Source organism: Gavia stellata, chromosome 10, assembly GCF_030936135.1.
Source record: "Gavia stellata isolate bGavSte3 chromosome 10, bGavSte3.hap2, whole genome shotgun sequence".
Classification (NCBI taxonomy): Eukaryota; Metazoa; Chordata; class Aves; order Gaviiformes; family Gaviidae; genus Gavia; species Gavia stellata.
In genome coordinates, this window is record NC_082603.1 from 4013292 (window position 1) to 4034220 (window position 20929).

The 20929-nt window shown below is 49.9% G+C and overlaps 2 protein-coding genes across 7 annotated transcripts in view; one reads left to right on the top strand and one right to left on the bottom strand.

Moving 5' to 3' along the window:
- Window positions 1–1249: 1249 nt before the first annotated feature.
- NCF2 (neutrophil cytosolic factor 2) lies at window positions 1250–11694 on the top strand. 4 transcript variants are annotated; one of them, XM_059821926.1, is made up of 16 exons: window positions 1250–1423; window positions 1920–2002; window positions 2337–2445; window positions 2638–2772; window positions 3145–3252; window positions 4222–4281; window positions 5383–5426; window positions 5643–5784; window positions 6096–6158; window positions 6241–6250; window positions 6541–6625; window positions 8612–8627; window positions 9079–9236; window positions 9317–9428; window positions 9671–9833; window positions 11582–11694. In XM_059821926.1, the coding sequence occupies exons 1-16, from the start codon at window positions 1250–1252 to the stop codon at window positions 11677–11679; spliced, it is 1560 nt and encodes a 519-aa protein (XP_059677909.1). In that variant the 3' UTR covers window positions 11680–11694. The 4 variants fall into 4 exon arrangements, with proteins under 4 accessions (XP_059677909.1, XP_059677910.1, XP_059677911.1 ...); XM_059821927.1 differs by lacking the exon at window positions 3145–3252; XM_059821928.1 differs by lacking the exon at window positions 2638–2772.
- Window positions 11695–13163: 1469 nt separating this feature from the next.
- SMG7 (SMG7 nonsense mediated mRNA decay factor) overlaps window positions 13164–20929 on the bottom strand; it is a 54894-nt gene continuing 47128 nt past the window's right edge. For 2 of the 3 annotated variants that reach the window (XM_059821603.1, XM_059821605.1), the window contains exons 18-23: window positions 20558–20707; window positions 18329–18409; window positions 17566–17725; window positions 16060–16230; window positions 15809–15960; window positions 13164–15302 (exon numbers count right to left, since the gene is read on the bottom strand). In XM_059821603.1, coding sequence (XP_059677586.1) covers window positions 15189–15302; window positions 15809–15960; window positions 16060–16230; window positions 17566–17725; window positions 18329–18409; window positions 20558–20707 — 828 coding nt within the window. In that variant the 3' untranslated portion in view covers window positions 13164–15188. The remainder of the gene's footprint in view (window positions 15303–15808; window positions 15961–16059; window positions 16231–17565; window positions 17726–18328; window positions 18410–20557; window positions 20708–20929) is intronic. The other variant, XM_059821604.1, reaches the window with a different exon arrangement.

The following is a 20929-nucleotide window of genomic DNA, read 5'->3' on the forward strand; positions in this document are numbered from 1 at the left end:
CCTTCAGCATCACTTCGGCTGGTTGCATTTCCCGCTGCTTTTTTGGAGGTCAAAGAGTCTCCTCCACACTCCCGTGGGAAGCCCACGGTAGCCGGCTGGGTGCAAAGGGATGCCAAGAGCACAACTGGAGAACCAAAGAGAGCCTGAGCTTCAAGGATGTGCCCGGTCCTACTTTTGACTGAAAACCAAGTCCTCGCTCTCCAGCAAGGTTTGTTCCCGAGCAGAAGTCGGACAAAACTCTCCTCCACAGCCTTCCTCCTGTTGTTGGCACTACGTAATTTGCTGGAGAAGCGCGAGTAAACGCACGAGGGTCAAGTCTCGCTGACGCATTTTAAGCTCTTACAAAATACGCATCACCAGTAGATGAGGCAGAGGCAAAGTACTTCCAAAACTACTTGGAAACCACGTGCAGAGCACCCAGCCCCAAACCTCCTGAGTCAGCAGGTCAGACCCCTGCCGCCACTGCCTTCGCGGCTGCCACATGCTTAGCGTCCCTCTGTCCTCCCAGCAGCGCTCCAGAGCCAGGTTACACTCCGTTGGACATAAAACACCTCCCCAGAAGTGATGTTGGGCTGAGCGTGAGTTACCACCGCTGTTGGGGCGCGGCGCGGCACGGCCGCTGCCCCCCAAAGCCCCAACCTTGGGCAGCTCCGCACAGCCCCAGCAGCGGAGCTCCTCACCGGGGCAACGTGGCGGGGGACAGGCAGGACAAAAGGTTTCCCAGGCTGTGCCTTGGGCTGTACTTCACCTTCTCGCTCGGGCAGGATAGCCCCAGCTCAGCTGCAGGCAGCTGTGCCTGTGGGAACCACTTAGCAACTACCTCCATCGAGGACCACGTTTTGGAGGGCACAACGGGCTCAGCTGCAGCACTCACCCTGTGACTTTGCAACCCTAAATTTGACCTGATCAACCACCCAGCTGATAAAACCCATGGTTTTTCATTAAAAACCCAGAGAAGCAAAATCCGACGAGGTGAGGAGCAGCTGCGGGCGAGGACCTGGCACACAACCCGTGGCAGCTCAGCGTGGAAACCCGCTACGGCGGAGGCAGCTCTGCCCCACTTCCCCATCCCGGGGCCGCGTTTCACTGACGTGAGTGAGGCTATTTCCTGCCAGGTTTGCGACACGGGCAGCGGGGAAAGCAGAAGTACAGGCAGAAGGGAGCTGGAGAGAGGCCGAGGAGGCAGGAGGAGGAGAGGGGCGAGACCCACGACGCGGCCGGGGACCCTGCGTCCTGCTCCCGCAGCGCCATGTCCCTGGTGGAGACGATCCGGCTGTGGCAAGAAGGGGTGTGCGCAGCGGACGGGAAGCAGTGGAGGGCAGCCCTGGATGCCTTCACGGCCGTCCAGAACCCCCCTGCCAAAATCTGCTTTAACATCGGTTGCATCCACCTTGTTCTGGGGCAGCTGGCCGAGGCGGAGGAGGTAAGGTACAGCCCTCACAGTCCCTACCCGGCTTGCAGGCACCGGCGAGTTTGCGTGCAGACCTGCCAGACAGATGGACGCAGTGGGAAAGGGAGGAATTAAGGGCCATGGTCGGACTAAGGGAAGGATTCGGGGCCTTTTGAAGCTGGGATGAAGCGTGACACCCCTGGGCTGTTCCTGCTGAACCTGTTTTCTCGGTGAATCAGAGGCGAAGCAGCAGAAGAGGTGCACGGCTTGCTACTTGTGCTTTCTCCCTCCCAGAAGTGACCACAGGGCACTAAGCTGCCGAGCGAGCAGTAGCAGATGATTCCAGCTCAAAAAAACATCAGGAGGCCGGTACAGGCACCCAGCACCCAACGCTGTAGGGAGACGTAGCCCACAGAGCCCAGCTCAGACCCCTCGGCTAAAGCAGGGCAGGTATAACCGCTCCACGCCTTCAGTTTTTTAAAATCTTCCCTTCTCACCCCCTTTTTGCCCCACGCCTACCTCCACGCAGGCATTCACCCGGAGCATCGGCTGCGACAAGCACCTGGCAGTGGCTTATTTCCAGCGGGGGACCGTGTTTTACCAGAGGCAGAAGTGAGTGGAGAGCTTTAATATTTCAGTTTTGCCGCTTACGGAGATGCCAGCTTTCGGCTGAGGATGGCCCCAGATGGGTTGGTACCCCAGGGGCCAAATCGCAACCCCTCGAGGTAAAACAGGCTCCTGTTCATCAGCACTGCAGTCTTGGGATTAACACCAACCTTGCAGCATCTTTCCTCCCCCCGGGGTGTCCAAAACCACTACGAGGAGATAGAAGAGACCCAACTAAACTCAAACAAGTTTAAGTAAAGACTTACAGGCACCTGCGAGGGGTACCAGGCAGCCGGAGTGCTACCACGAGGTGGTGACGCCCTTGTCCTCTGTTCCACAGCCACGAAAAGGCCATCGAGGATTTCAAAGAGGCCCTGGCCCAGCTGCGAGGCAACGAGCTCATCGACTACAAGATCCTGGGGCTGCGGTACAGGCTCTTTGCTTGTGAGGTGAGAAAGACGCGACTGGCGGTTTTGATCCCAAAGGGTTGTTCACCATCTCAAGCAATCTAAGAAGAAGACAACCAACCTCTCTTCTTGCCTTGGAAAAAAGCAAGCAAGCTGGTGCCGTGCTCTGTGCTGTCCTGGCAAAGGGTCCGGCTGCTCTAAGAGCTCGTTTCGTTGCTCCCATCCCTCCGGCAGATACTCTATAACATCGCGCTGGTGTACGCCACAATGGAGAACTGGAAGAAAGCTGAGGAGCACCTGACACTGGCCATGAACATGAAGAGCGAGCCCCAGCACAACAAGATCGACAGGGCGATGGAAGCCATCCTGGTAAGAAGGAGCAGGTCTTACAGCCGCCGCGTTTGCTCACAGCAGCCCCGCAGGGAGGAGGGAGAAAAATCCCAGTGACAGAGAAACCACCTTTTAGCTACGGCTTTAGCAGAGTAGGAGAAGAATGCAGTGGGCTGAGCAAAATGTGGGTGTCATACTGAGACATGAGTTGGTGGGAAGAGCTTTGGGTCACTGGGGAGGCAGGGACAGGAAGACCGGGTTAAATGGACTGTGCCAGGGCTGGGGTCGGGCTGTCACGGTGGTGTTTTGACTTTATGGAGAGAGACCTTAACCCCAGCGGTAGAAGGAAGGGGACATTAAGCAGTCCCTGCTCTCACCTCTGAAGAGCGCTGTGACTTCTCTGTGCTACAGAAGCAGAAGCTCTGCGAGCTGGTGGCCATTCCCACAGGGAAGCTGTTTAGACCAAACGAAAAGCAAGTGGCTCAGCTGGAGAAGAAGGACTACCTGGGAAAAGCTATGGTAAGAAAGAAATATCTTATTTATTCAGGCCAAGCCTGTGGGTTGAAGAGAGCTGCTGACCACCCTCTCACCACCCCTCTGAGCTGCTATCTGCTGCCTGGTGGGCAGCCAGAGATACGAAACTGGTCCATGCCTCAGGCGTGGAGGGAGGGATGGCATGTAGGGTTCTCGTGGGAAACAGGGAGTCTGCAGGAACAGAGGAGCTAAAAGCATGTTTCTGCAGAGCGTGGCCTATTTTCAATTTCTCTCTTTAGCGAGACACGAGGGACAGTCAGTCAGCAACGAGCTGGAAAGGTCCCACCGGAGCTTCAAGTCAAGCCAAGATTTTTTCAGGGAGGGGAAAAGAAGCTATTTAAAACCTGACACCCACAAATGACCTCCAGTTTTTCCCCTGCTCCATTCGAAAAGGGCTTACCAGCTCAGATAAGCAAGCAAGCTTTTCTCCCGTGAGTTTGCAAAACCCAAGCGCTGGGATGCCACCCGTGGGCTCAGGTCCTGGGAGGCAGCGCTCCCCGGAAAGTGACCCGTGGGCTGTGAAGGCACTGGGGAAGCGGTTGACGGAGAGCCAAGCAGCTCCTTGGGTGTCAGGGGATCCCCAGAAACTTGCACATAAACATTTATGAACTTTCTAAACGATGTTTAGAGTTGCCTGTAGGAGGTAAGGGCTTGAGTTGGGCACTTTGACTCCCTTTAACATTTGTGATTAAAATATAAAGGGAAACTTTTAGGTTATAGCGACTCTAACTGCAGTAATGTTGAGGCTAAGAGCTGAGACATTGCCACGGCTGAGAGGCAAGTTTCGGTGCCAGAAGCACTCAGCCTGTAGTCAAAGATGCTCAACCTAAAATCACAGCCCCTCTTCAACCTGAGGAGCTTGGCTTGGCCAACAGCAAAGGAGGAGAGTGGACATCAGAGGTCTGAGAGAGGTCTACGAGCACCAAGTCACTACCTGTCTGTCTTTGGCTCTAGGTGGTGGCATCCGTGGTGGACAAGGATGATTTTTCAGGATTTGCTCCACTCCAACCACAGGTAAGGCACCACCGATGAACGGCATCCTTGGCGAAAGTCCAGGAGGACGTGGGGGTGGGTATCATCCCACAGCGTGCCGAGGGCTCTGGCTCACAGTGGGGAGCAAAGAGCAGCATCATCACCGTGAACTTTCTGCTACTGCCGCGGGGAGGAGGCGGACGCTGCCCCCACATCTCAGCTGCTCTCTCCATCATCAGAGAGCACAGCCCAAACCCACCTACGTTTGTGGTTGAGGTTAATCCAGTTGGCTGAATAGGGAAGTAGCGGCCTGGCGGCACATCGTCTGCCCCCGCCGTTGCTGCAGACCCTCCCTGTAAGATTCATTGGGTTCATCTGTCTCAGCTCAAGCCATCAGAGAAGCAAGAGCAGTTTTGCTTTAATTCTCCACCCTCCTCCCAGTTCCCGAAGCCCTTCACATTTTCATTGCCATTTTCCTGATGATGTAACAGCATCCTGCCATCTCTAAAGGTGCCCGAGAGTTTTTACAGGAGCTTTTTGAGAGGATACGGGGAAGCGCAGCTGCTGTGGCCTACAGCACCATTACAGAAGATAAAATACTCTTCTCAACACAGCCAAGTGTGGATACCTCGCTGCAGGAGTCAGGACTATTTCAAGTAGCTTCTTCAGAGGGTTGATAAAAATCCACCAGAGACCTTAGATTACTTAGGTAGGAGAGATGGTAAAGCACGATGACGGATTTTAAAGCAGCTGAGGATTTTACAAGTACGATAATAGGAAGATATGGGAAAGCACAACTTACTGCTTAAACCAAAATCACGAGTGAAAAGAGGATTGTGCCTCTGAAAACCAACCGCAAGTGGAAGAATTTGGAAACTGCTCATTTGAAGGAGCAAAGCCAGTGATATTTGTCACGGCACAAAGAGCATCAGGGTGGCAGAGAGCCGAAAACCTAGCACAGCCAGCTGCAAAGCAGCAAAAAACTCCCTTTGGGTTCAAATCATCCGACCTGACACCAGCTCAGGGAGGAAGGAACCGCATAGGGGTGATGGCAGGTGTGGTAGAAGGCTGCAGGACATTTCTGCAAAGCAACTGAAATCCTCCAGATTACTGATAATTTTCTTTTTGTCTTCTTGTTGGCAGGCCTCTGGTCCTCCACCCAGGCCCAAGACCCCAGAAATCCTCAGGTAAGTTGGATGGAGGATGGACAATGCTGCTAACCCATGCAGCCGGGTCCAACACCATCCCGCATCATCGCAGCTGAGCATCCAGCCAGCACCCAGAACTCAGGGGGGACAGGGAAGGGATCGTAGAAACAAGACGACAGAGCTCTGGGTTCCCCCTACAAAGTAAAACAAGGATATCGCTCACCTTCCTGATCCGGCTGCTGCTCCCGCACCCAGGGCCCTCAAAGGGCAGCCGCACCGTGTCCTGTACGAGTTCATCCCCGAGACCACCGAGGAGCTGCAGGTCCTGCCGGGAAACATTGTCTTTGTCCTGAAGAAAGAGAAGGACAATTGGGCTACGGTGATGTTCAACGGAAAGGTACCAGGGGCGTGCTTGGCAGGAGGGGGTGGACGATGGGGCGGACGATGGGGTGGACGCCGTCAGGTTCTGCAGAGGACTTGGAGAGCAAAGCCTTGCCATCAGCAGCTAAATGATTTTCTGACTTAAGTCCCTCATGTCCACCCCGGCTTAGGCCACAGGGTTCAGTGAAACTCACTGCAGCAACTAACCTTCGAGCTTCGGGGACTCTCCTGGATTCAGGGCAGGGCAAGGACAAGCTCAGCTGCGTCCTCCAGCAGCGGGTTGCCTCCTTGCCAAGGAATCCCCACTCGTCTCTCCTTCCCCCGCAGACTGGGATCGTCCCCTGCAACTACCTCGAGCCCGTGGAGCTCCAGAACAAGCTGCACATCCAGGTGAGGAGGCCCCGGAGGAGATGGTGTCCTGGGGAGGGCAGATGCCCACATGTTCACCCACCACCTATTCCAGGCCTTCCAGCAGGATCCAGATCTGCAACTCCCTCCCCCTCGTAATGCTGGGGTCGGTTCTTCTGGATCACGGCCACCTCAACATGAGCTCAGAGACCTGCAAAACCTGGGCAGATGCTGCGTTGATGGCCCCCCCGGGTGGTGGTTGGCAATGAGATGAAGGGGTCGCAAAGTCACCCCTCCCCAGTTCAAGACCCCAAACAGACCTTGGGAAAAGAGTGGGTTGGAGGGGGGGTTCCACGAGGCAGCGGCACCCCAGCTCCCTTAGGAAGGGTGGAACTGACAGCACTGCCTTCTTCCCATCTGGCACAGGAAGAAATCCTTCCTGAAGACGAGATCCCAGAGCCACCCAGCTCCACCGCTCCAGAAAAGCCGCGGCGGCCGGCACCAGGTCAGTGAGGGGAGCTGAAGGCACGGGCGTGCTTTGGGGGCAAAACCCCGGCAGCAGGTTTGAGACTGTCTCCTCGGTGCCGTGTCCTCACGCTGTGAGACCAGAGCTGGAGTTCATCTCCATCTCGTTCCCGGGCCCATTTGCAGTCAAGGATGGAGAGTCATTAAAGTAGGAGGCAGAGACGGCAACTGCAGTGCTGAGGATGGAGTAAAACAGAGCACGTGGGTCCCCGAGGAAAGCAAGTCCCTCCCTGCTCTTAATTAGCACAGTGACTAAAGGGAAAAAGGGCCTGGGGATAGAAACGGGGAAGCGACCCAGCTTGTCCAAGTCTTGGAGTAGAAGGTTCCTTACAGGCTTCTCTTCATAGCGGGGCACCCGCGACCGTTTTAGTGCCGCTGTGAGCTGGGCTAGGTTTGAAGGAGCTGTGGTTGCCCCGGGAAGGGGGTTCCTGGCCGATGCTGCCCAGTGTCCGAGGCCTGGGGCAGGGATGGTAGCACCAGGGCCACCGCCCCCAGCACAGTTGGTTCAGGGTACTGGGAAGCCGAAACAGGGCGCTGCCGCCCGCAGCCATGCTGCGGTGGGAGTGCTCCGGTGCATGGTCCAAAATGGTGGTTTAAAGCTGGGGAGCGCATGTGTTTCAGCAAGCTGAAACGAAGCGCTGGGAGGAAGCATTGCGAGTTGTCCTCCCTAGAAAACATCAGGCGGTGGCTTGGAGGTAGGAACCTGCAGGAAAAACCCATTTGGGGTAGAAAATATCACTGTGCAGAGACCGTAGCGCATGGGTGTTAACCTGCTGCAGTTTATTCTGGCTATTGACAGCCAACCTGCCAAAAAAAATAGGGCTATGTGGACAACCAATTGCCAAGACCCCTGCTTTGAGGTGGGCCTGAGCCAGTCGGCGGTGGGGAAAGGTGGTCCAAAAGACTACTAATGACAGGGCAGGGCTCGTGTCCCAAGCAGAACAGCCCCATAGGCAGTCCAGTGGTAAAGCTGATGCAGAAGATGGCTGTGGCTCACGGGAGCTAAGGGCAAACAGCTCAGGGACCCAACAACCTCAAAGAGCATCTTTATGGCACCAAAAGCCATCGCAGATCTAGCAGCAGGACCGTATTCAACAACGTAATTCTGTCTTTTCCCATAACAACCACAGTCCTGTCAAAGCACTAACAAAACGTAGAGCAGATCCTTGTGAAGAGACCGACAAACCTGCATCGAATCGCACTACCTGGAGGTCTGAATTTAGTTTTACAACCCCAGCGACTGCTTCCAGTTTTCAGTGTAGACCTGGGGAGACCAGAAGAGCAAAGACACTAAAACCAGCAACTTGTGTATTACTTTTTTTTTTTTTTTTTAAATCCACCCAGGAAAGACAACCCACCCCTAAAGCTCCTGTCCCTCTAAGAGGGAAGGCGTAGAATCCAAACCTCTGCTCAGTAGGTGTATCTAAATCTTACAAATGAGTCCCATCACAGCTGATGCCACATCCATTGAAGGGACCACTGCTGGCTCCAGGGTTGGTTGGTGTTGCTGCAGATAATGATGGGTATCAAGGAGAAGGGCTGCAGGAGATCTGAATGCGTATTTAGGCGCAGAGCAGCACTGCTTGCCCTGTCCCACTTGCTGAGCCACCTCTTTCTTCCTCCACAGACTATGCTCCTGCTACTGCGACGCAGCCGAGAGAAGCAGCCAAGGTAACATCTTGTGAACAGAGACCCTGAGGTCCATGTTACAAACCTGCATTTATTGCGTGTTGAAAGGTGCCGGCATGCCCGGCGAGCACCACGGCCCTGGGAGAGTTTCAGGTTTTCATCCTTCAGGAGCTTCTCCAAAGCATAACAACGGGGCTAGAGGCCAGCAGGTCATCAAGACCCAACTGGGTGACCAGGGCTGCTTTTTGGGAGGTCTCCTCCAGATCCATTCCCTGCTGGACCCGGGGCTGTCGGCAGAGCCCTTGTACGCCTCTCGTCTTGGTTGACCTGTGGCACTTGAGAAGGGAGAAACAGGAGAGAGCTTGGCTGTAAAGCACATGCTCCTGGGCAGGGTCAGCACATCAGGAGGTCACACTGGGGAGAGAGATGGGAAAACACAACAATCCCAACTCAAAAAAAAAAAACCAAACCCAGAATGAGGGGGCTGGGGAGCAGACACACCTCGAATTGGGTCACCCAGAAGCCACAAAATGGTCACTAAGTGCCTAATCCATCACCGCGCTCTCCCCTGGGACAAGCCCAGGGCTGCCAACCAGCCACCGGCCCACCCATAGCTTGGGTGGCACGACCGCTGACCGGCCCCGAGGGAAGTGCCAGAGGCGGCACAGGCTGGCAGAGACGTCTCCCTGACCAGCAGCCAGCTGATGCCCTGCAGCTCAGAACTGACTCAGGCAACTGCTGTTTCCATGCCCCGGTCCCTCTCCCTGTCCTCACCAAGCCATGCAAGCTCTGACATCCAGTTTATTGTCCGCAGGAGGCTGAAGCAGCCGTCTCCAGCCCCCACATCCTCAAGGTGCATTACAAATACACGGTTGCCCTGCAAGTCGAGCCAGGCCTCCCCTACACAGAGCTCCTGGACCTGGTTTGCAAGAAACTGGAGCTCCAGCCCGAGCACGTGCAGCTGAGGTGAGGCCCTGCCCGCTGCGGACAGCAGGAGCCGTGTTTTCAGGGCTCCCACCCTTACCCCGCGTCCTCCGCACGCCCAGGTACAAGCCAACAGGCAGCCAAGCGCTGGTGACTCTGAGCGCGGAGAACCTGGAGGCGGCTTGGAGCCAGAGCAAGGACAACTGTCTGACAGTCTGGTGCGACATCACCGAGGTCAGTGACAGCTAGCGGTGGCGGCCACCTCTTCTGCCCGCTCCCGGCAAGGAACTAAAGCAGGCATTGCCTTTGCTTTCCTTGCCGTGAGCGCAGGGGCTTGCAAAGTAAGCCAGCGACCTCTTGAAAGGCAAAGGAGCAAAGGGGGGTGAAGAAGAGAAGCAGAGCTTGTCTCTCTTAGCCTGGTACAAAGAAAAAGGAGAAGCCAAAAGGTGTCCTTACCAGCTTCTTTCCTGCCCTAGGGAGAGGGGGTTTTACCAGACAGCAAGCCAGAGGAGTCCCTGCAGGAGGCAATGCCGGAGGAGACAGGACCAAGCCAAGTGGTAGCGCAGTACAATTACGAAGCCACCCAACCTGAAGACCTGGAGTTTCAGGCAGGAGATGTGATACTCGTTTTATCCAAAGGTAATCGCACTCCTTCTGCAACAGGGGAAGGGAGGGACATTGTGGGTTCCCAACATCTGCCGTGCAGACCAAAAACACTCCGGTATTTGGTCAGACACTGGATGCATGTTCTTCCGTGGAGCCTACAAGCTTCACTAGGGACTTTGATCTCTTTTCCCAAATCCTCCAGTCCTCCAAAGCAAACTGTTTCATGCTGGGGACCTGCAGAGCAACAGCCTGGCTCAGGCAGCCTTCACCGATAGCAAACTTCTTCTCCTGCAAGTTGCAGGTTTCTACCTTTAGATGGAAAAGAGGCTGCTCAGATTTCTGCTGCAGGGCACTTCCGCTAAAGCTTGCATTGAATGCCAGCACTTTACAAGGCAGGTTAGAAAAGAAGCTTGCAGGGATTGCACGGAGCATGAGGTGGTGGGTGGAAGCCAGGGGAAAGGACAACCTAAGGACACATACGAGCATTGCTTTCCCTTGCATCGCTAAGAGCTATGTCACCGAGCTTCCAGTTTCCAGATTCACAGGGCAAATTTGCTTCATCCCCATGAAAGACAGAAAAAAAAAAAATAAAGCCAACCTACTGAGGTGTTTCCAGCCTCTGCTTTGCATCCCGCTGATGAAGGACAGGGTTTTCAGCTTACCAGCCAATTCTCTGGAGCCACAAGGCAAGCAGGACCTAAAGTCTGCAAGATTGCTTTCTACAAGTGCCTTCTTCCGCCCCAACCGCCTCGTGCTATGGCCCAGGCAAAGCTCTTCCAGCTCTACCATGGGATTCCCACCCAAGTCGCAGCATTACACACACTTCCTCCAACATATTTTCAATCACACCCTTGTTTCTGCCACCCCCTTCCTCAAACAGTTTCAAGATGGGAGAGTTTCACTTGAGCTGTGTTTAACTTTACTGATCACGGTTTATTTTTTAAAGGAGATGCCTCATTTTGGCCACCGCACCATGCCTTACATTAGGAACAAAGGCAGAGTTACAGCCCAGAATGCTCTTTCTCCCATTCCTCTTACCTGGCACCTTTCTCTGTCTGGTTTTCTTTTTAAGGGTACTGTCTTCCATCAGCCTCTTTCATATTAGTCTTTAGCACTTCTATGAGAATTGAGGCTTAAATACAGACTAAACCTCAGCAAGACCTAGCACGTGTTTTTGAGTTGGATCCTTCCAAGCCTGCGCAGAACGCGCAGCAGGGAGGACAGGGCTATTGTGCTCCAGCAAAAGCTGCAGATGAGCCCAAGTCGGGCGAATTAGGCACAGACTCTGCACAGGGCATCCGTTTCCCTCCTCAGCTGAGCCTGAGTGAAACCAAGACATCAGAAATTGTTTTAAAGGCAAAAAAAAAAAAATACTATGCTTTTTAAGACGAACGTGGAACAGCAGGTGAAACTACACTTTAGTTGGTACCTTGAAGAGGACAGTGCAAGGTCCCAGATCATTTCCTTGCTCTCCACACTCACTTTGTTCCCACTGTCTTGAATGCAAGGCAGTTTGAGCCCCTGGGTGTCTATTTTAATCTACTTTTCCCACCTTGGTTTAGCAGTGTATTTTTTTTCTTACCTTACAACTTTGCTGTCTACCTTGTTCCCCCTCAGCCCCTTTCCTCCACATTTCTTCTCTCTACCAGGCTTTAGCATTGCTATTTATCAGCAGAAAACCTTGAAAGGGTGATCTCGGGCCTGTCTGTAGCACGTGGAGGTTGTTATGCTCCTGTACACATCCCTAACGTGACAAAAATTGTGCCAATTTTATCTTCCAGTGAACGAAGACTGGTTAGAAGGCCAGTGCAATGGGAAGATTGGCATCTTCCCATCCGCTTTCGTTCAGAAGTCTAACACTAAAGACCTGGAGATGTGATTTCAGAAGAGCTTAAAGTTGTAGACACGGAAAGAAATCAAGAATTCAGCAGTTGCAATTAAGAAGTTTCCATATTAATCATTGCATTTGAAAATGGATTTAAAATATTATTGCTACTTGTATTAAAAGCTTTATTTTTTATTTTACCTTTTGCATTGTTCTCTAAAACAGGTACTGATTAAATGTTGCTAATTGTCTTCCTGTTAGGAATACATTTAGTCCTAAAAACCCGTGCTTACCAAGAGACTTGCTAGCAATAGCTCTGTCCCACCTACCCTATCCTTAGCAAAGCTTTTATACAGACAAGCCAGCAGCTGGGCAAACCCATGAGAGGGTGGTGCCACTTGCATTTACAGCCCTGCCAACAGATCCAGAAGAGGAACTGGCACTCGGGAAGCTGCAAACCAGGAAAGGCTGAACTTCCAACAGCATTTACTTCCTCAAAACATTACTGCCCACCCCAGGAGCTTAAAGAAGAGACCCGGTGCAGCCTCGCCCTGCTCCAGTTGACAACTCACTTCAAAACCACAGTGACTTTAAAACCACCCACCAATACAAATATACACATTTTTTTACCTTTGGGAGCTGTACCTCAAAACTTTTTCTCAGCAGTCAGAAGAGACAGTAACTTAGGAAGATACTGCCTGGAATCTCAGCAGGTCACACAGCAGTAAAGTTGTCCCCTATATAAAAGCCTACATGACTTCGATGGCCTCCAAGCAGTTTGCCCCCCTCTGCCCTTGGCACTACTTTCACACTATTTCACCTTCCGTGGCCGCTGACGGCTGCTCCTTCTGGCATTTTAAAATGATCTACGCTGCCCCATCCTCAAAATATACAAGCTGTAGATAGAGGCAGCCACCTCCAGCGTTGGGAGTGCTTTGCTTCAAAGAGGTTAAGGGCAGCGGTTTCCCTTCTTCGGATCCTATCATGCAAGTTCTGGAGAAGCCCACTCTCCCAATAAAAAAATAAGAGATTTAGGTTAAGGAACTTGATCTGAAGAGCTGTTTGGCTACAATAAATACCTATCATTTAAAAAACAGAGGATCTCCGTAGTTTTCTTTGATGCATTTGGAAGTACGCATTTGGCTGCACACAGCCAACATCCTGATTTATACAGGCAGGTCAAGGGCAGAAGAATCTGTCTCCTCCAGCTCCCATTGCCTGTGCTCTACCAGGTTCGAGTACTCCAGCCTGCAACCGAAGGAGAGCTTTGCAAGCTACTCCCGGTCCCAGATTTTTGGTTCGGTACGTAAAACGCATGGTACACAGGCAGCACAAAACCACGATTCAATTATCTACACTGAGCCCAAGCCAGAATCTCTGCAATTTATTTAGTTCTCTTTCAATTAGGGGGCAAAAAAAAAAAAAAAAAAAATCAACTTCAAACCTTCTTCTGACTTCTCCAGAAAAATAACGCATTTTTAAAAGCCTGCAGCTGAGTTACACAGGAAATAAACGTGACACACAGACCTGGATGGAGAGAACATGGTTTAATTAAAGGCAAAGCTGATTTCAGCAGCTGCAGTTCTTGCACAGACAGACAAAAAACACAAAAAAAGCTTACGACACAAACCAGTTTCTGTTGGGGGCCCCTTCCCTTGCTCCCCCGGGCATCGGAGGGCAGGAGGGGAGTCCCAGCCAAGAGTCGGACGCATTCCCGAGGCCGGATGCTCATGCACAAGTGGAACAGTGCGGCCGGGACCCTGGCACTGCTGGGAGTGAGATGGTGAACCTGGTTAGCTCGTCTAGGGTGCAAGAGTCAGTGACGGTTCAAACACTGGAATGTCGCAGCTGCCTGGGTGCACAGCTCGATAGACAAACCGGGAGGGCTGGAGAGAAGTACAGAGGGGTTTGGTTCATATTACCACTGGTTGGGAACTTCACTTTTTGGACTTTTTAAAGGAAATACAGCTTCAAAATGCAACAAACAACAGTGATGTTGCTAAGCTGGAGACCGTGGGGGGAGGCTGCTCGTACCCCTGGAGGGGTACCGTGTCTCCATCTTCCCTTTTTGTATTCTTTGGGGCTGCCCAGACTCCAGTGTCACTGCGGCTCCTGCGTGTGCTTTGCTCTGCAGCTGACTGCCAGCCCAGAGATCCTGAATCATCACACAAACCCCTACTGCTAAACACAGCAAATGGACATTGAGACTGTTTCCCTAACTTCCCTGGGAAACCTAACAAAAATGCTGTCCTTTCCTTTAACGAAGCTTCCAGTCTTCCTTCCCCCTAATAAATAGCAAATAAAACGTTTTCCTTTTCCCTTCTGCACCTATTCCTCTATGAACAGCACTATGCTTTCTTCCGTGTGCGGGTTACACACGTGTGTCCACGGCTGCCTTGAATTTCATCCTGGAACTGAAAGTTTGGGGCTGCAGCTGGGGGCGGGGGGCGCGGGGGGACGGGTTTCTGCAGAGCTGCTGTGTGCCTGGGGGGGTGCATACGCTCCTCACTGTCCAGGCCGACTGTCGGCTTTACCCAGCCCTGCTGGACCCCTGATTATTTTCTGCGAGATGTTGCACGTCGGTAATGAAACTACTAGCGTCCAGCGAAGATGGGAGGATGGAGAGAGAAAGAAAAAAACAAAACCAAAAACCATTGAAAGCTTTCTACCTACCTATTAAAATGAGTCAGGCTGTGAATGCACAGACTAGCCTGCCCTTTGTGGGGCTAGCCACTATGCTACAGTAAAATGTACAGGAATCAAACATTAATTTAAAACCCCATAGCAGTTAACTTGCTTGTCCAGCAGAGTGCTGCAATGCCCCACGTCACCGATTAGAGCTCAAACACCTGCTGAGAGGAGGGCATTTCATGCTGGAGTCTCTAATGCACCCATGGGCTGGCCAAAGCCTTTGGGTGAAAGGTGAAGTGGTGTCAAGTGCCAGACCCTCCTTCATGAAACTCCTTCGCTAGCCCAGGAGATAGAGCTCCACCTTGCCACCAACCACCTCTGACCGGAGCAGCAACTGGGGCTTTCATTGCTACACACTGACTACGAAGCACGTCTGTGTACGGAAGAATTCAGTGTGATCTTACTACTGAGATAGTAATAAGGATGTTTAGGAGTAATTTCAACTACATTCTCAGTCAGCAAAGCAATCATTAATGGATTCCTATTTTATCTCCCCAAAGAGAGGAAAAGGATTGAGAAGTTCTCATTGGCTTCTCCCATCTGCCCTTCATTCTCAGCTTTTACTTCCCATGTGGCTGGGGACATGCACGATGGAGAAGGTGAGAGGCGGTGATATCGGGTTACTGAGTGAGACAAACAGCAGTTCCTCTCTCCCTCCAGAGGGCCCAGGGATGGGAGAGTTCCTGATGTTGTTTTCTTGCACTGCAGACGTTTTGTGCACACTCAGTGGGTTGGTGGAGCACTTACGCCCTCCTGACAGCAAGGAACAGAAGAGAGGGCTGCCACCTGCACAGGACTGTGTGGGCCAGTCCTGCAAACCCAACATGCCATGGTTTATGGAGCCTTCGTTTGCAAGGGTTGCCACCTCTGTCTCAATGCGGCGGGTTCATGGCGCCTTGTCCGCGTTGCTGCTTCTGCTTCTGCTGCATTAACAGCTGCTCCAGGGCTGAGGGTCCAGGGTGCATCATGGAGCTGGACCAGATGGACTAAAAAACAAACAGCCAAGACTTGCATTAGACAGCCCCCCTCTTACAGATGAGAAAGCAGAGACAGTTTTCTGTATTCTCCCCCTTCTCTTTTTCACTCACACCTGGCTCATCATGAAAGTTACCCAGACTTCAAAGGTGGCCTTTGTAAGAGAGGCTCCCTGGAAGAAGCTTATCCTCCTCCAGAACCCTCATTACCATAAAAATTCAGCCCACATTAACAATTACTAATTTTAGACTAATCAAAGCAAATGTTATAATTTCTTCCCGTTCTGCCAGCCTGATCTTGTTCCACAAAATATTCTAGAACAGCAGGAACTGGAAAACCGTGACATCTTCCAGCACTGGTCACACCTCCCACCCCGCCTGTGTAAGTGAATCTGCAGGAAAAGCCTTCGGTTTCTGACACTGAACTCTGACGCTTGCAATAGGCTAAAGCCCATCGTCAGATCTTCCAGCCCCGCAGACAAGCACCCGCTCCTGAGCTCAGTTTCAGTCAAACATACCTTCAGGCTCTCCATAAGCACAGCCGAGGAGTCCTCCATAGCAGGGGGGCCTTGGGCCGCCCAGGTGCCACTGGGAGCGCTGGACTGGTGCCAGCTGCTCTCCGAAGATGACGATGTTGCTGGAAGATAGTCCAGACCAAACCCTCCCATTGCTAAAACAGGAGAAAGACAAGTTCAAAAGAACATAGCAAAACCATTGCAAAACAAACGCCGACAGCTGGCTTCAGGCAAGCCTGGAACCAAGCACTTGCCTGGCTTATCTGTTTTCCAGCGGTCTGCGACTCTTCTGTCTCTGTTGTCCGGAGTCCCAATAGGTCCGAAGTTGGAGAAGGGAACAGAATTGTGGTTATGGGTTGGAGGGGAGCTTGGCAAGCTGCTGGGGTTGGAGGAGTGAGGAGACTGGCTGGCTGGTGTCGAATGATCTAGTGATTACAAGGCAAGAGGAAAAAGGTCAACAGAAATGGCAGGAGCCTCCCGATTTTGAATTTCTTAGTGCTGCTTGCAAATTCTGCCATCACCCAGTTTTCTCCAATGCTGAAGGTCAGTTTTTACTCCCTCCATTACATGAGGGTAATGCTTAAGTTCCGAGTGAAAATTTTTGTGCTATACAAGAACAGAACGACTGTTTAATGCATACGTATGCTTACCAGAAAACCAAAACCAAGGAAACCTCAAGAGGCCTGGCTAGCCAAAGTGAGTTTTCCCCATGTTTCTTGAATAACTTTCCTCAAACTAAAAAAAAAATAATTTTCTGTCTCCAAGCTTGACAAGCCAATAAAAAAAAGTGATGTTAGACCTACAGGAGTTTGCAAGTTTACAACTTGAACTCTCAAGTCTGTGACTGTTTTACACTTCTGTGAGTCTTAAAGCAATTCAGCCCAGAACCCAATACTGAGCAAAGGAGGAGAGCAAGCATGGAAAAAAAGCCTATCTGCGGGCTGCAGAGAACGACGCCTGAAGACAACACAGCATAGCAGGGTGGCAGGAGAGTATGGGGTCTTGAATGAGGAGGTGAAGGGAGAGAAAGCTGAAACCATGCAAGCCATAAATCCTGCTAGAATAAAAGCACTTTGCAACTCCTTCCTTTTCACCCACAACGGTTATTCCTGGTTGGTTACAAAAATCTCAGTGTGACCAAAAATCTCATCCAGTGCAGATGTTATTTAAAATCCACTCATTTCTTAGATTCAACTAATTCCTCCCCCTCATGCTCCTCTGGATTTTTAGTGACAGTAAAATCATGACATAAGTTATGTTTTATGCCTTTAAGATAATTACTAAGGAAAAAGCTGGTTTGCCCTGTAGGCTGCTTAACAGTAAAAAAAAACCCACAAAAAACCTGGCATATTTTCCTCCACACTCTTCAGTCATATAGTTGCTTTCTCTTTCAGATAGCCACATTATGATATCCAGTTCGTCCTGCTTTTTCCAAAAGAAGTAACACTGAAAGTATAGATGTTTGAATTAAAGCCCTACTCCCAAATGCTTGTCAGGAATATAAGTTAGAGATTTCAGGATTTAACACCTCCTACAACTTTTATCCTGCTCACCTACTTCAATTAAAATCTAAGTTCTTATGCTATATTAATTACAGAATCCCCTCATATTTCTGAGGCTATATAAAGAAAAAAAGAAGCCTTCAGACATTGTTGAGCAGGTATGTTTTAATTTCCAGTTACATTTGACTTGCAGTAGGTTCAGAATTAACTCAAATCCTCTTAAATGACTATACACAAGAAAAATCATACCAAGATTACCTGAGCTGGCTGGAAGGGATGGAGACCACGGAGTCCCTTCAAAGAGAGAATATAGTGAAGTCTCCTGATGGGCAACTGAAGGGGTGACTTCTGTTTTTGTGCTGGTATTCATGTTTTTCCCATATACCTCATTGAACATGCTGTTATTTGGATATCTTTCCTGCAAAAGGAAAAAAAAAAGAATGTATGAGTTTAGGTATTGGATTTATTTCAAACACTGAGACTGTACAAAGGAAACAATTATAGATCAAAATATTTTCCTAGCTCCTTTTTCACTCCCCAGCCCCATCATCTTTGACCATTTTATTTAACATAAAGTCCATCACTTTCTGAATCAGGACAGATTTCTCCTGGCTGGACTGCAAGGTCTTCACAAAACCTTTAAATTCTCAATACTCACAAAAACTGGATCAAGACCCTGCTGAGTTCTTTGAAAGAGAACGGGTAATCCATTGCTTGGGAATAAAAACCTTTGAGATGCACCTTTTATGCCAACTCCACGATTCTACTAAGAGCAAGCGGCCCATGAACTCAGCAAGATTCAACAGTACATCTGCAGAACTATAGCGAGGATGAATTTGGTGGGAAGACAACTGATAAAGGCAAAGATAACCTTGCTGATACAGACTGAAATTAGGCACATGGATTTCTTTCAAGTTTGCCATTAGTTTGAACTAACAGATATCACCGTATTTTTGCCGCATTACTTAGTTTAATGGCAAGCTCGAACAGCGAAGGGCTGCAGACTTTGGTCCTCACTTACCTGATTAAGAGAAAAGCCACTGAGCGACAGGAAAGATGATGACTGAGACATCAACTCTGATGGTTTTTCCAGCAGGGACTTCTTCAGAAACCAAAGAGGGGAAAAGAGCAGTTAGTGTTCCATGTAGTTAGCAGCAGGAAAGTATGCTACCAGAAAGTGCCAAGGTGGTTTTGGTCACATTTATACCCTCCCTTCTATTTTAGCTCCACCACCTTGGAGGACAGGGGGAGCAAAGTAACAAATGCAGAAAATCAGTAGTTTTCCTACTAACTGTAATTAATATCTAAAAATCAACAATCACGACAGCGGACAGTCTCAAACAAACCCCACTGCCAGAAGAGCTTTTCAAATCGTAACCGTAATACTCTGTCCGATACATCTACAGGGCAGATTCCTGCCAAAAAGGCCCTATGGTTGTGTAAAACCTTGTACAAATGAGACAGGATCCTTCTCAGTGATCAGAGGACTCCTTCAAACATGATTAGACTCTTGTACGTTGCTATTCACAGAATATTTTTGGTTTTTGAGAGCATCCCTGCTGTACAGACGTTCTTAGACAGTAAGAGCAGCCAAATATTGTGATTTTTTTAATTGGGTTAAACAGTCCAAGTTTCATTCAGTGCTCTCTCATTTTCATTATAAATGACTGTAGAGAGGAAGAAAAAAACCAAATCCAGTGTTTAAAACAGAGGTTCCAAAACTCCCCTGGGGTTCCATGTTAAGATATTATGGACCATGACCTTTGCCATCATCTATGCCCCCTCTCATACAGCTGTTATTTCCAGCATAATATTTCTCAGCTTTCTCTTCAGTTCCTATTATGATTAAGCAGTGAAAAATAGTGTCTCCGAAACAAGCCTATTTAGGGAAGAAATAGGATCAGTCATCATCAATATAGAAACCAAAATTATAAGTCTCAGCTGCTGGACAATGAACACCACCAAATTTAGGATCAGGATCACCACGGCATAGAATTAGTGAAGCCACAGGTAGAACTGCCTGTGATCCAAGATGAAAGCTGTAGTCGTGTTCCAAATAAAAGCCCTCCTGCACTCACACCAGGTGCTCAGCATGTCACATGTTTTTAAAATTATTGTTCAAACAACAAAAACCAGAACTAGCATCCCTCTCTCTTTAACATGGTCTCAATATCTGGAATATCTTTGCTTTTATCCTGTAAACTTAAGACAAACAGGCTCATTTGCTTGGCAAGCAGCTCCTAGCTTGTTAGATTTCCAAAGTGACAACTCATTACGTTGAAAGCACGTTTTAAAAGGCAGACAAAATTCACACTCTGCATATCCACACAGCTTGCACAGAGGAGAATTTCCTTCCATTTATCGGCAGACAGCAACTGTAAGAGCTTCAAAGGAAGCTGCTGAAGAAGCAGCTATTAGTTTCTTAGCAAAGGTATCCAGTGAGACAGAAATGGGTGTCTGTTTTGCTAGTGGCTCCTCAGGATGGCATGTAAAATAACTGAGGAATAGACTTAATTGGAGATTTTGAGTAGAGTCACAAATAACTCTTCTTTGTTACTGCTACAAATCTGAAATAGTATTTAATGAACATGCTCGTAGCCATAGTAGAAAGGCATACCGCATTTTCAGAGGCAATTTACAAATTCAGCAGCTCTGGACCCTCCAGCTATTGAACTAGGAAGGTTTTAATACACAAATGCAGAAAGAAATCTCTCTCAGTCTGTCAAAAATGACTATTTCTACAGGAGACACTGATGATTTAGCCAGTTGCTTACAATTTTCTTCCAAAATCATCTTGCTCTTTTACAATCTCTTCTGCATTTAGTAGGGCAGTTTCCCCCTCTCTTTATGTAATTTTTCTATGTAGATTATAATAAGCCACAATTGTTCTGATGAATTCCCACAGCTGAATCTGTGGTCCCCCTTGCACTTTTTACTAAGCCCATACAATGGCAGAAGAGCAAGTGCATTAAACGATGCATCAACATCTCTCCTGTGGACCGTACTTACAAATAACCCCACTGTTGTTCTGATTTCTGAACAAATCAGCAGGCCTGGATTCAGCCCAAGAGCTATACCGTGGCCCTTCAGCTGGTCTGAGCTCTCGCATGAAGACTTGCTCAAGGGTGAGACAGGGAAGTGTACAGGAGGGATGGGGAAGAGAAAGGAAATTTCACATTTCTTATAATTTCACAGAAGAAAGAGATGCCAGTTAAGAGTGAGAAGCAGCAGTATTAAGTCAAATACATACAAAGAGGCTTCGTCCAGGAAGAGAGGCGAGAGGCCCCAGCAGAGCTGGGTAAAGATCAGGAGGATTAGAGAAAATCAGCTCTTCCTCCTCCTCCAAGGCAGCCAGACTCTTTAACAGGTCCGGAGGAAGCAGAGGGGAGCTCTTGGGGTCCTAGTGACAGAAATGAGCATAGTGAGACAACAGAAGGCAGAAAGGGGAACAGCAAGAGACAGAGGCTAAGCCACAGCAGGATGAGAGAAAATAGCAAGAGAAAGACAGAAGGCAGCATGCAGAAGCACGAGGTGAGAAAGCGGTGCAGCAGAAGTGTGTCAAGGTACACAGAGAGAAAATGCTGAGCAGAAAACATAACTAGCCACGTGGCCTAAGGCGCAC

Bases quoted from the DNA above. Each gene is read 5' to 3' on its own strand.
- NCF2 (XM_059821926.1), top strand. From the start codon at position 1,250: ATGTCCCTGGTGGAGACGATCCGGCTGTGGCAAGAAGGGGTGTGCGCA. The intron at 4,282-5,382 runs GTAAGGCACCAC...TCTTGTTGGCAG, and splicing joins TTGCTCCACTCCAACCACAG to GCCTCTGGTCCTCCACCCAG. The intron at 9,237-9,316 runs GTGAGGCCCTGC...CCGCACGCCCAG, and splicing joins CCCGAGCACGTGCAGCTGAG to GTACAAGCCAACAGGCAGCC.